At 42.0% G+C, this 13168-nt stretch overlaps 1 protein-coding gene across 5 annotated transcripts; it reads right to left on the bottom strand.

Moving 5' to 3' along the window:
* Positions 1-8617: 8617 nt before the first annotated feature.
* On the bottom strand, positions 8618-12327 carry LOC133889653 (plant cysteine oxidase 3-like). Of its 5 annotated transcripts, XR_009903915.1 has the most exons (7): positions 12032-12327; positions 11673-11833; positions 10965-11112; positions 10492-10692; positions 9396-9604; positions 9021-9139; positions 8909-8929 (listed from the first exon to the last, which is right to left on the bottom strand). XR_009903915.1 is itself a non-coding variant. In XM_062330102.1 (6 exons), exons 1-6 carry the CDS (start codon positions 12180-12182, stop codon positions 8915-8917), a joined length of 795 nt encoding a protein of 264 aa, XP_062186086.1. In that variant the 5' UTR covers positions 12183-12327; the 3' UTR covers positions 8618-8914. The 5 variants fall into 5 exon arrangements, 1 of the variants encoding a protein (XP_062186086.1); XM_062330102.1 differs by lacking the exon at positions 9396-9604 and having other exon boundaries at positions 8618-8929; XR_009903912.1 differs by having other exon boundaries at positions 9396-10692.
* Positions 12328-13168: the final 841 nt, after the last annotated feature.

Genomic DNA, 13168 nt, shown 5'->3' on the forward strand with positions numbered 1-13168 from the left:
AATTCAAGCATCTGTCTCATCTTTCCATGAAAAAGTGAGAAAATTATCGACTGAGCCCATGTGAACGGGTTGCAGGTTCCAGAACAAAGTGGAGCTGAAAACAAGATTGATGCTAAAGTGTAATTAACTCAATTCATTACATGAAACATCAATGGCGGCGGCCTGGTTCGCCATGCCTATGTAATTGCAAAAAAAAAAAAAAAGACCAAAGGCATTTGGCCCAACTTTATTAGAAAGCATTCGTTTTGCTGGGGATACCAGCTTACAATATATACTTGCTTACAAGTTCTTCTCCAAAACAGAACGATCTACACGCGGATTAACAAAACTCTAAGCATGACCAAAAGAAGAAGGATTTCTCGAATCCACTTTTTGGTTTTTGCAAGCCACCCAGGGCTGAGCGCGGCACTACAACTACTAGATTAAAGGCACAGAAGCCACAAAGGCTATGCAGTTGAAGAAAACATATTACATAGCTTTTATCCTACTCCTTCCACACGATCCACTGAAGGATTATTGAGGGACATCACGTATTGTTTGATCTTTGTTGCGCACTCTTCCACCTCCTCGCTTGCGGTGCTTCATTTTACTTATGATCTTCCACCGCTGCATAAAGGAGAACAAACTGTAAGAAACCGAAAAACAGATGATGAAACTATAATATCTCTTACACACCTCCTAAATCCCAGACGCTTGAAAATGAGAGGGATCTCTCAGGTGTCCGAATTAGGAGAGGGGGTTAGGGTTCGGGTGTGTGATTCGGGGTACCGGATTTAGAGGGAAGCTGGGCGGTGGCCGGACCAACGGTGTACTGCGGCGGTGGCAATGGCTGTTGGATTGTGATCCGAATTCTTGTTGGGCTAGACAAGGGACGCCTTCGGCCCATATTCCGGAACAGTCCGTATTAGACTAGAGTCGTATGTGTCCACCCCTATAAATATATCTTGTAAGCTGCAAGGAGAGCTAAGACGCTCATTGTAATCCTCTGCATTGTACACATCCCTGATATAATGAAGATCGCCGATTGGCGCCCGTGGTTTTTTCCTGAAAGGGTTTTCCACGTAAAAATCGTGTCTCGTATTTGATCCTGTCGTGCTTTATTTTTAACAAGTGGTACCAGAGCCGGATAAAAAAAAAACACACGAGCACAAGAAAAATAGATCGGTTTTCGTCTCCTTCGGGTTCATCGTCTCGGTCCGATCTACATCGCCTTCGTCTCGCTGAATCCGCCGCTCTTCGTCGCTGCGTCGAGATCTGTCGTCGTAGCGCACCACCAGGTCCTGCAGATTTCACGCCGCACTCCTCGCTCGGTTCTTCTGCGGCTCCGTTGCGTGCGCTCGTTCGTGAGCCGCCAGGATCCAGCCGTTGCCGGTCTCTATCGCGCCATACGACTTCGTCTAGGCCGGTCTCCTCCTCCCCTACTGCATATCACCGGATTTTCTGCACTCAAGCTTTGGGAGCTACGCCGTACTTCGTGCAGCGTGCCACAGATCTGTCACAAAACCAGATCATCATCAGCCAGGGCCCACGCTCTCTCACGTGGAGAGAAGGAAGCTGATCCTGTGCTCTCTCACGTGAAGAAAAAGGTGCGTGTCCCGTTGCCTGTGGAGAAGAAAAGCAAAACTACACATCAATTCCCAAGGAGATTCTCTTTCCAATTGGTTCCTGCTTCGTGCACACCAGAATTTCTACCAGGAGATTGGTTTTGGCTTCATTGCTAAGCGTACACGAAGCGTACCAGGACTTGTTCAGTTTATTGCTTGCTACACACAGGCTGTACCAGAAGCGCTGCAGATTATTTTGTGCTGATTATTCTTCACCATGGTTTCTATGAAATATGATATTCCGCTGCTAGATCATGATACGAGATTTTCTCTATGGCAAGTAAAGATGTGAGCTATTCTTGCGCACACTGATCTGGATGATGCGCTTGATAGTTTTGGAAACAAAGATCAAAAGTCTTGGTCCGATGAAGAAAAGAGAAAGGATCGTAAGGCTATGTCACAAATTCATCTTCATTTATCAAATAATATTTTGCAGGAGGTTTTGCAGGAGAAAACCGCTGCTGCTTTATGGCTAAAGCTGGAATCGATCTGCATGTCTAAGGATCTGACCAGTAAAATGCATATGAAGATGAAGTTGTTCACGAACAAATTACAGGAGGGTGGTTCTGTGTTGAATCATCTTTCGGTCTTTAAGGAGATCGTTGCTGACCTACAGTCTATGGAGGTAAAATATGATGATGAGGATTTGAGTCTTATTCTTTTGTGCTCATTACCTACTTCTTTTGCAAACTTCAGAGATACCATATTATACAGTCATGATACACTAACTTTGAAAGAAGTTTATGAGGCCTTGCATGCCAAGGAAAAGATGAAACAGATGGTGTCTACTGATGGCTCTACTTCCAATGGAGAAAGTCTGATTGTGCGTGGCAGGACAAAGGAGAAGAATTCGCATAATAGCCAAAGAGATAAAAGTTCGAACGGTTACAGGGGTCGTTCAAAGTCCAGAGGAAAAGAAAAAATCTGCAGGTATTGCAAGAAAAATAATCATGACATATCTGAATGTTACAAGTTGAAGAATAAAGAAAAGAGAAAAGGTAAATCTAATGAAGAAGGTAAAGCATCTGTTGCTGCTTCCGATAATAGTTCTGATGGAGAGACTCTCGTTGCTTTTGCTGGATGTGCTAAGTAGTGGTGATGAATGGATTATTGACTCTGTTGCGTCTTTTTCATATATGCATACATAGAGATTGGTTCACCACTTATAATTCTGTTCAAGATGATATTTTTGTTAGGTTGGGTGATGACAACCCACGTCCAATTGTTAGAATTGGATCAATTATGATAAAGATGCATGATGATATTGTTACAATCTTGACAGATGTGAGGCATGTTCCCGGTATAAAAAAGAACAATATTTTTTTAAGTATTCGTAATAATAAAGGGTATGATTGGTCTGGTGGAGATAATATTTTGAATGTGAAAAAATGTTCTCTTATTGTAATGAAAGGTGATTTAAAGTCTGTCAATTTATATAATCTTCGAGGCACTACAATCACATGTTAGACCGCTATAAGTTCACATTCATTACCAGATTATGATACTACTAATATTTGGCATATGCGTCTTGGGCATATGAGTGAACTTGATTTGGCAAATTGAGCAAGATAGGTCTTTTTGATGGACATAACATCGACAAGCTAAAATTTTTTCAGGTATGAAAAGGAACCTTGTTTCTTTGAGTACTCTTGATAATAAAGGGTATGATTGGTCAGGTGAAGATGGTATTTTGAAGGTGAAAAAAGGTTCTCTTATTGTAATGAAAGGTGATTTGAAATCTGCCAATTTATATCATCTCCGAGGCACTACAATCACAGGTGATGCCGCTGTAAGTTCACATTCATTATCAGATTCTGATGCTACTAATCTTTGGCATATGCGTCTTAGGCATATGAGTGAACTTGGTTTGGCAGAATTGAGCAAGAGAGGTCTTCTTGATGGACATAGTATTGGCAAGCTGAAATTTTGTGAGCATTGTATTTTTGGCAAGCATAAGAGGGTGAAATTCAACACTTCAGTTCATACAACAGAAGGTATTCTTGATTATGTGCATTCTGATTTATGGGGACCATCTCGTAGGTCTTCACTAGGTGGTTCTCGTTATATGTTAACTATTATTGATGATTACTCGAGAAGAGTTTGGCCTTATTTCTTGAAGCATAAATCAGAAGCATTTAAATCATTTAAAGAGTGGAAGGTTATGGTTGAAAGGCAAACTGAAAAGAAGGTAAAGAAGCTTCGCACTGATAATGGGATGGAATTCTGTTCTGATGAGTTTGATTCATATTGTAAGTCTGAAGGTATTGTGAGACACTACACTGTTCCTGGTACTCCACAACAAAACGGTGTAGCTGAGCGTATGAACAGAACTATCATCTCGAGGGCCCGTTGCATGTTGTCTAATGCAGGTATGCATAGACGTTTTTGGGCTGAAGCCGCTTCCACTGCTTGCTATCTTATTAATCGATCACCCAACATTGCTATTGATAAGAAAACTCCAATTGAGGTATGGTCTGGTTCTCCAGCTAATTATTCAGAATTGAGAGTTTTTGGTTGTCCTGCTTATGCTCATGTTGATAATGGTAAATTAGAGCCTAGAGCTGTTAAATGCATCTTTCTGGGTTATAAATCTGGTGTTAAAGGTTATAAATTGTGGAATCCTGCAACACAAAAGGTGGTGATTAGCAGGAATGTTGTCTTTAATGAATCTGCTATGTTGCCAAATGCTCCTGTTCAGAGTCAGCAGAGTTCTAACGTGCAGGTGGAGCATTTTATTAATGCAGAAAGTACACCAGATACCGTTGTCCAAGATACATCTATTGCTGAAAATTTATTTATTCATCATGATGCATCTAGTGCTCCACCTCCTTCATCCATTGTGCAGCCTACACAACATTCTATTGCAGTTGATAGGTCTAGAAGGCAAAGTTAATCCACCAAAGAGGTTAATTGAGGAGTGTAATATTGCTGCTTATGCTCTGAGTTGTGCAGAAGAAGTTGAAGGTAATGCAGAACCTTCTAATTACAATGAGGCTATTACTTCTGCTGATTGCAATAATTGGATGACTGCAATGCAAGATGAGATGGAGTCACTTGAAAAGAATGGTACTTGGGATTTAGTCAAATTACCAAAAGAGAAGAAGCCTGTTCGTTGCAAATGGATTTTCAAAAGAAATGAGGGTATTTCTCCTAATGAAGCAGCAAGGTATAAAGCAAGATTGGTTGCTAAAGGCTATAGCCAGATTCCAGGTATTGATTATAATGACGTCTTCTCTCCTGTTGTGAAGCATAGTTCTATTCGCACTTTACTCAATATTGTTGCTATGCGTGATTATGAACTTGAGCAATTAGATGTTAAAACTGCATTCTTACATGGGGAGTTAGATGAAGATATTTATATGGATCAACCTGAGGGTTTTGTTATTCCTGGAAAAGAAGACTTTGTCTGTAAATTAAAGAAATCTCTTTATGGTTTGAAGCAATCTCCTAGACAGTGGTACAAGAGGTTTGACTCATTTATGCTCTCTAATGGTTTTAAGCGTTCTAATTATGATAGCTGTGTCTATTTGAAGACTGTTAATAGTTCAGCTATTTATTTGCTTCTCTATGTCGATGATATGTTGATTGCTGCAAAGGATAAATCAGAAATAGCCAAATTGAAATCACAGTTGAGTAATGAATTTGAGATGAAGGATTTAGGTGCAGCAAAGAAAATTCTTGGCATGGAGATCATTAGAGACAGGAAAGCTGACAAGTTATATCTTAGTCAGCAAGGTTATATTGAGAAGGTCCTTCGTCGTTTCAATATGCATGATGCAAAACCAGTGAGTACTCCATTAGCTACTCATTTCAAATTATCTTCAGCTTTATGTCCTGAGTTAGAGTATGATATTGAGTACATGTCTAGAGTTCCATATTCTAGTGCAGTTGGTTCACTTATGTATGCCATGGTCTGCTCTCGTCCTGATTTATCTCATGCACTGAGTGTTGTTAGTAGATTCATGGCTAATCCTGGCAAAGAGCATTGGAAAGCTGTTCAGTGGATTTTCAGATATCTACGTGGTAGTTCTAATGCTTGTTTGCAGTTTGGAAAATCTGGAGATGGACTTGTTGGTTATGTTGACTCAGATTATGCTGGTGATTTGGATAAGAGGAGATCTCTCACAGGTTATGTTTTCACCGTTGGTGGTTGTGCTGTTAGTTGGAAAGCATGTTTGCAGGCTACTGTTGCTTTATCAACTACTGAAGCTGAATATATGGCTATTTCTGAAGCATGCAAAGAAGCTGTTTGGTTGAAAGGTTTGTACACTGAGCTTTGTGGAGATAATTCTTGCATTAATATATTCTGTGATAGTCAGAGTGCTATTTGCCTTACAAAGGATCAGATGTTTCATGAAAGAACAAAGCACATTGATGTGAGGTATCATTATATTCGAGATGTCATTACTCAAGGTGATATTAAAATATGCAAGATAAGCACTCATGATAATCCTGCTGATATGATGACAAAGCCAGTTCCTGCTACTAAATTTGAGCTATGCTCAAATTTAGTTGGTGTTACAGTTTGAGTTCTAGAGGCTTTTGGCGTCGGTGATATTTATTATTGAAGGGAGTTTATTGATGATTCTTTATTTGCTACAAGATGGAATTCGTCTCAAGGTGGAGTTTGTTGGATTGTGATCCGAATTCTTGTTGGGCCAGACAAGGGACGCCTTCGGCCCATATTCCGGAACAGTCCGTATTAGACTAGAGTCGTATGTGTCCACCCCTATAAATATATCTTGTAAGCTGCAAGGAGAGCTAAGACGCTTATTGTAATCCTCTGCATTGTACACATCCCTGATATAGTGAAGATCGCCGATTGGCGCCCGTGGTTTTTTCCCGAAAGGGTTTTCCACGTAAAAATCGTGTCTCGTATTTGATCCTGTCGTGCTTTATTTCTAACAATGGCGGTGGTGCCGGCACCCGTGCCGCGGGCAACAGGCAGGAGGGGTTGGCAGCGGGGGAGAGTGGCGGCGGATTGGTTAGCACGGCAGCGGGCATTGGGGGAGCACTGCGGGAGGATTAAATAGTCGGCGAGAAAGAAATAGAAGGAAGAAGAAGATTAGTAGTAACCGTTCGGTTCTGAAATATTAGATTGGAATCGGACGCGTGAGGTTGTCGCCAGAAAAAAAGATAAAAACAGGTGTATGTAGTATAGCACCACCCTATCTCTTAACACAAAATCATTCCTAGTGACCCGCAGCGTCCAGCAAGCTTCTGCTATAACTACAAACATCAAGTTTCTTGTTTTTTTGGGTTCCTGGTATAACATGCCATAGAGTTGCTCAATGCTTTGTGGCACACATCTTCATTGGAACATATCCCGAAGCATGTAATTGCAACAAAATTTGAAATGCGAAACACAAATTGAACAGAAACATGGTTACAATTTTTTTTGGGAGAAAAAAACACATAGTTACATGGTATATATTTATGCATCAACACAAATAAAGCTCCACTGGCTTGCTTAAGGATCGCCATCTCTAATATGCGGACGGTGTGTTTATTATTCCTTTAATTTGACGGATCATTGCGAGAAATCCACTTGGTCGCCTCCTCACGCATCCGCGGCGCTGGGTGCGTCGGATGGGCTGGATGCGCTTGGTGCGTCCGCCGGAGCATCGGCCGGCGCTTCCGCGGACCCGCTGGGCCCATCCGAGCTGGACACGGAGGCGCCGGAGGTGCTGATCGAGGCGGTGACGGTTTTGGCCTCGGCGAACGGCGCCACAGCGACGGCGGCGACGAGGATCACGAGGAGCGCGAGGGCACGGGCCATGGTGGTGAGTAGGTCTCGGCGCTTGTGCCTTGCGAGCTCGAAGCAGTTGGTGCCCTGGTTGCGGTGTTGGTTGCTGCGTTTGCGTGCTTGGTTTGGTGGCTGATGCGAGGCGAGGTGGTGGGTTTTTATACGTGAGATGGTGGCTATTTTTGGGTGGCGCATTGGTGCTGCATGCGTTGCCGTGCCTTTGTGTTCTAGCACGTCGCCGTGCGTGCTTGCCCAATGAGAGCCTGGCCGTTTTTAGCCATCGGCCGGTGGGCGCGACGTGTGGCGAGTCCGGCGAGTCTCTCTACTTCCGTTAGATGCGGTCCGGCTCCGGCCGGGCGTCATGCATTTCCCTTTCTCTGGTAGACTTGCAAGGGAGGGGGAAATTTCATTTACATTGAGATATATGATTTAGAACCGTTCACTCGTATCGATATTCGTATTATAAAAATAGTAAAAATTATAAAATAGATAAGAGAATCAATAAATAGATAAATATTGATTAGAATGGTTCAACGACTAAGATAGACCTGCATGCACAAAGTTATGTGAACTTGTATTTCCTGACTGCAAATACAGACAAGAGGATATGTAGCATCAACTCAAATACAACTCCTTACGTACTTATGGACCATCTCAATCGTACATCTCTCCCACCTAATACGTATCTATTTATTGATTTTCTCATCTATCGCGTATGATACGGCCTACTATTCAATATGAATCTCAACACAAATAAACGATTTTGATAAGACGTGCATTCACAAGGGCTGACGGAATTTTCGTGTTCAAATCTTCGCGATATGAAAGATATCAGAAGAGCAAATGGTTCGGCAAAAGGATGCGAGGAAGTGATGGAGGATGGTTGATTGCCAGTGCTGCTGCCTCCGCAGAAGGCAATTTGACGATGTACCATCTTCTGATAAATCTTACAGTAAGCGTCGGCTACCAGTGCATTGTAGCAAAGTAATTCCTTGAAATAAAGATGCCACAACCAAACATTAAGACAACGCATTTTTACATTATCACAAAGGTTCTTATTTGCTTGCCGATTTCAGAGTTGGGGAGACTACGTCCCCCCCCCCCCTTCTTTTCTGAGTAGGGGGAGACTACATCTTGCACACCGCATCGCTTAGGTGCGTGGCGGAAGTATTTACCCCGAATTCCGATGGTTGGTAAACATGTCATAGCTATGCACATATACCAGGTTCACAAGACATTGCAGTCCCAGAAGGTTCAGACGACAATGTAGCACCACCAGTAACAAAATTTGCTTTGAAGCTCATACCAGCGTTGCAAAACATAGACAAGCTACAAGCGCTGCTCAGCTGCTCAGGTCACTGAGTGTGAATCCCTCCACTAAACTGACAAGGAGAAATTACTGTGGCATTTTATCTCTTCACTGAAGCACAACAGCTTCTACAACAAAAGGAGATCAAAGGGTAAAAGGTAAATTAAAAATAGTACATTTGTAGCACTACATTGGAACTGTATCAGTGAGGTGGCACCCGGACACTGCTTAATGCTCCAGTTCATTGTGGATTGCTTATGACTGGTGTTCCTAGAAAGGGTAAATATTACTTCCATCAGAAATTTTATTCAAACATCTTCTTTGGCAATTGCTATGGTGGCGTGTAAAAGCTAGGCAATACCTGTACAGTTGGACCGGTATACATGCCCGGGCGCATGTAAATATTCACCGGGGTGTTTATGGCCTCAAGCCAGGCATAATTATCTGGGCTACTGACTACCTTTATGTGTCCAGCCGCCACTGTTGGAACATCAAGTGACCATGAGAAAATCAATCATGCTGCAGACAAAGCACTGCTACAGCTAACAACAGTTCCAGGGTGCCCAGAACACTAATACAGCATCTAAATGAACATTGCTTTCCTAAATTGCGGTAAACAGACAAAACAAAAGAGAACATATATCTAAAGTACTACCTAAAACACCAGTGGAAATAATAGCTATGTACCTTACACTGCTATTAAAGGCAATAGGATAAATCCTGACTAGTCACCAACCTGAGCAGACAGATCAAAATGCACTACACAGAGTGGCAGGTATGCCATGCTTGGCAATTGGCATGAGGGCAGACCTCTCACCACTGGCAATCCTGCGTTGCATCAGAGGGCAATAGGTGGTCCTGCAGATATATCTCCCTCCAAAGCTTTCATAGGCAATGAGGGCCACTTTTGAAAATTGTAGGCTGCTGAATTTGTTAAAGGGGCTCCTACAGAATGCGAGAGCAATGTTTCACCATGTTTCATTGCACTGTAGCACATAGGACTTCAGAAATTCTCCGAAAACAATTACTATTCCACTAATTGACTGGTTTACATAAGCCACCATGCTGGTATTTGCTGCCTCCAGTCTCTGATTTGTAGTGAGTTCTACTAATTAGATGCTTTTTTTAATGGATCTAATTAGATGCTTCTGTCCTGCTGTATGTATGACCTTTACTTCTATATATCAGATTCTATATATCAGAAACATGCCTCACTCCTAGCAAACCAAGAGTAATCTTACACCAACACCAATAATCTCTTGGGCACGAGTATGACCAAATCAATCAACCAGAAATCCAATCCAATTAATTCATAAAAATCAACTGGGAATAAGCAAAAGTGCAAAACAAATAGCTCATTGTCCTCCGGAATCATGGTTCCCACCTCATAAAGCAGACGTGTGCAAATTGTTATTTCCAGGACCAATATACCCATTTCAAAAATACAAATATCTAAGATGGTTGATATGTTGCTTCCACCAAATAAATAGAGTGAGTGTCATGTGGGTCTAGCATTATGCCAGGTGCCCATGGCAACAGCAGCAGCCACCACCAACCAAACCCTAGGGGGTGGTAGCAATGTTGCTTTGCCTGTTAAGTTAGCTGAACAAGATATTAGATCCTTCAAAAGATTTGGATTCTATCTTTTAGTTCAAGATCATTAGTCACCACCTTCACCATGACAGGCCCGACTCTGAGTCCCTGGACCATGGTCTGCTGTCCACAACTCCTACATCCTATGCTCCAATTCAGCCCAAAGCCCCAAACCCATAACAATGAATGTTTTATAAGAACAAACATGTAATATGATGACAATGAGAAGTTTTACTTACAGAGGCTAGAAAATGGATAATCATGAAAATATGTGCAAATCCGACCAGCATCTTCGGAATATGGTGGGGAAAGGACATCAAGAACAGCACAAGAAGCTACTGAAGTGAAGCAATGTAGGTTCCCACCGCTTTGGGGATACAAAACAGAGGTTGGACATGGGGCGGTCCGAACATCATCCGTATGTAACTTGGCCAGTCTTGCTGTAAATCACGAGCAAGAATAATCTTTTAGTAACCAAACACCTTTTTTTTCTAATACAAGATCAGGCTCTGAAAAAAACCAGGAAGGCTGAAGGCATGGGAATAACCAATCTGAAATGATTTCTCAGTAACACTGATAAATGATACAGTTGATTGAACACATAAGAAATTTTGTTATTCTCATAAATAAGGCCAGAGTTCTGCACTGGAATATGAATCACTTTGTAATGAATAAACAAAAAAAAAATTCTGAAACAAAACAGGACAATGACCTGGCTGGCTGCTTGCTAGCACAGTAGGCTCTATCCAATCATATGATTTTACATGCATAGAACCATAAAGGATTTTGCTCAATACAGTCATTCCTGGATGATCATGAAGAGGAATGATGGCTGAAGTTGGTAAGCAGAATATTCCAATCTGCAAAATATATAGGAAATAAAGAAGATGTGTTAAATAACCACTACAAGCTAGAAGTAGCATGTAGCATGTACATTGTATTTTGGTAAAAGAGAACTGCAGTCAAGCAAAACTGAACGTGCATGGAAAGCTTCCTAGGATAATTTGTCAAACTTGAACCATGAATACACAATGGTGAGCATTGCTAGCTAGCAACTATTCAGTTTAATGGTATCAAGACAAATATCACTCTTGAAGCTAAGGAACACCCAGATGAGAACCTACTTTGACTATAAGAAAGGGTATGTGGAGAAAAATACTTGGAATTGCACAGTTAACCAGCAGAGAGAAGTCCACACTCCACAAGAACAAGCTTGATATGCATAAATAGTATGGTTCGCGAATCAACATTAATGAGTTCATAAGCAACATTATATTTTCCAGTGTGGTTATTAACCTATAGGGATCAAGGGGGTTATGCAACAAATCACATAGTTTAAAGTTTAGACTTTGCAAAAGTAGTGGTTGCAATTAGCACAACTCTGGTCACAAAATAGTTCAAGATTAATAAGTGAACTCACAGAGAAAGCATCGCACTCGTAGATATGTAGATACGTGATAGGCTGCGCCCATCGAGCCACCCTTGCTGAACCCTTCAGGAAGTTGGACTCAAAGAACCCATGCCCCTTGTCGTCCTCAAGATTATCATCTCTGAGTCCAACATCCGCAGGAGTGATTGTATCTGAACATTAATAAGCATTCCATCATACACTATAGCAGGTGGCGATGCTTATTCAGTCTTATTGCCGGAGCATAAGAAAAAGATCAAAATTTGCGCAAGCATGAGCTAACTGCCGGCCATCAGCGAATTGCAACACCACAAAGGCACAAATAGATAAGGGAATAGGTCGGGAATAAGTCGCTGAGAGGCTGAGCTTACCCATGAGAGAGGAGATGGTGCGGATGGCGTGGGCGGGAGGGGGCCAGGACGAGGCAGCGGCGTCGGAAGGGGAGGGGAAGGTACGCTTGCAGAGCTCGTAGAGGGCCTGCACGCGCGACGACGGCGACCGCGGGGGTACGCCCCACGCCATTGGGACGGGATTCCGTTCAGGAGGGTCCTCTTCCCCTGCGCGGATAGCGCCTAGATGAAGGGCAACGGCGGCGCGGCGAGCCCGACAGGACGGCGAGGGAAGGGTCCGGGTGGTGTCAGGAAAGCGATAACGATGGTTGGGTTCAGGTTAGATATGCAAGTGGGTATTAATGGGCGGTTCTAGCTTATTATTTAACGTTTTTAATTTAATTTGGTGGAGATGAACGTTAGCTATTTTTTTAATTTTAAATCGATCTAATGACTAAAAATACACAACTTATATCACTATTTTAGGTGTCTTCAACGGATGTATTAGTTCACCGCGCAGCATATTTAAATGCGGTCAAAATTGAGTCATTGAATTTCATAAACAACTAGATGCAAAACATATTGCTTTGTGTGAGTAGAACGTCAAATTTCCTAACAACAGGCATACTATGTGTGTTGTGTAGTTTCCTAGTGTTCGGCCTAACATAAGTTGTAAAAAAGTCCTAAAAAAACATAAGTTGCATAAAACTGACAAGCTTGCGTGTCCGAGAAAAATTTTAGATTTTGCAGTTTTACTATTGTTTCCTAGACTTGTATACAGTGTTTTAATTTTTTCGAAACCTACGTGTATTTTTGCGAAATCTACTCATTCAGATACTGTGCACAGAGTTCATTTATTGATGGCACTGAAACCTCATGGCTGCTGTCATCTTTTGACCTGTGAGCAATACCTCCTTTTTCAAACTTAAAATTTCATGCCTAGTATCTGTGGTGTTGCTGTATTCGTTGTGTGCCGAGCAATACCTCTTTTCTAGTCGTCTCATACGAACTACTTTATGGTTCCTGTTAGCCTGTGAAACAAAATGTCAGCCGGTGCTGCATAATCCAGGCTTGTCCAACCTGCTTGCTTAATCTAGGATAAAAAAAATTCATTTAGAATATACGAACATATGATTTATCATAATATGACTAGGTCTTTTAGGCCACCGGTACAGATCT

Source organism: Phragmites australis, chromosome 13, assembly GCF_958298935.1.
Source record: "Phragmites australis chromosome 13, lpPhrAust1.1, whole genome shotgun sequence".
NCBI classification, from domain to species: Eukaryota; Viridiplantae; Streptophyta; class Magnoliopsida; order Poales; family Poaceae; genus Phragmites; species Phragmites australis.

Coding starts and splice junctions, on each gene's coding strand:
- LOC133889653 (XM_062330102.1), bottom strand. CDS start 12,182: ATGGCGTGGGGCGTACCCCCGCGGTCGCCGTCGTCGCGCGTGCAGGCC. Junction 11,834..12,031: donor CACCATCTCCTCTCTCATGG/GTAAGCTCAGCC, acceptor ATTAATGTTCAG/ATACAATCACTCCTGCGGAT. Junction 11,113..11,672: donor ACGAGTGCGATGCTTTCTCT/GTGAGTTCACTT, acceptor TATATTTTGCAG/ATTGGAATATTCTGCTTACC.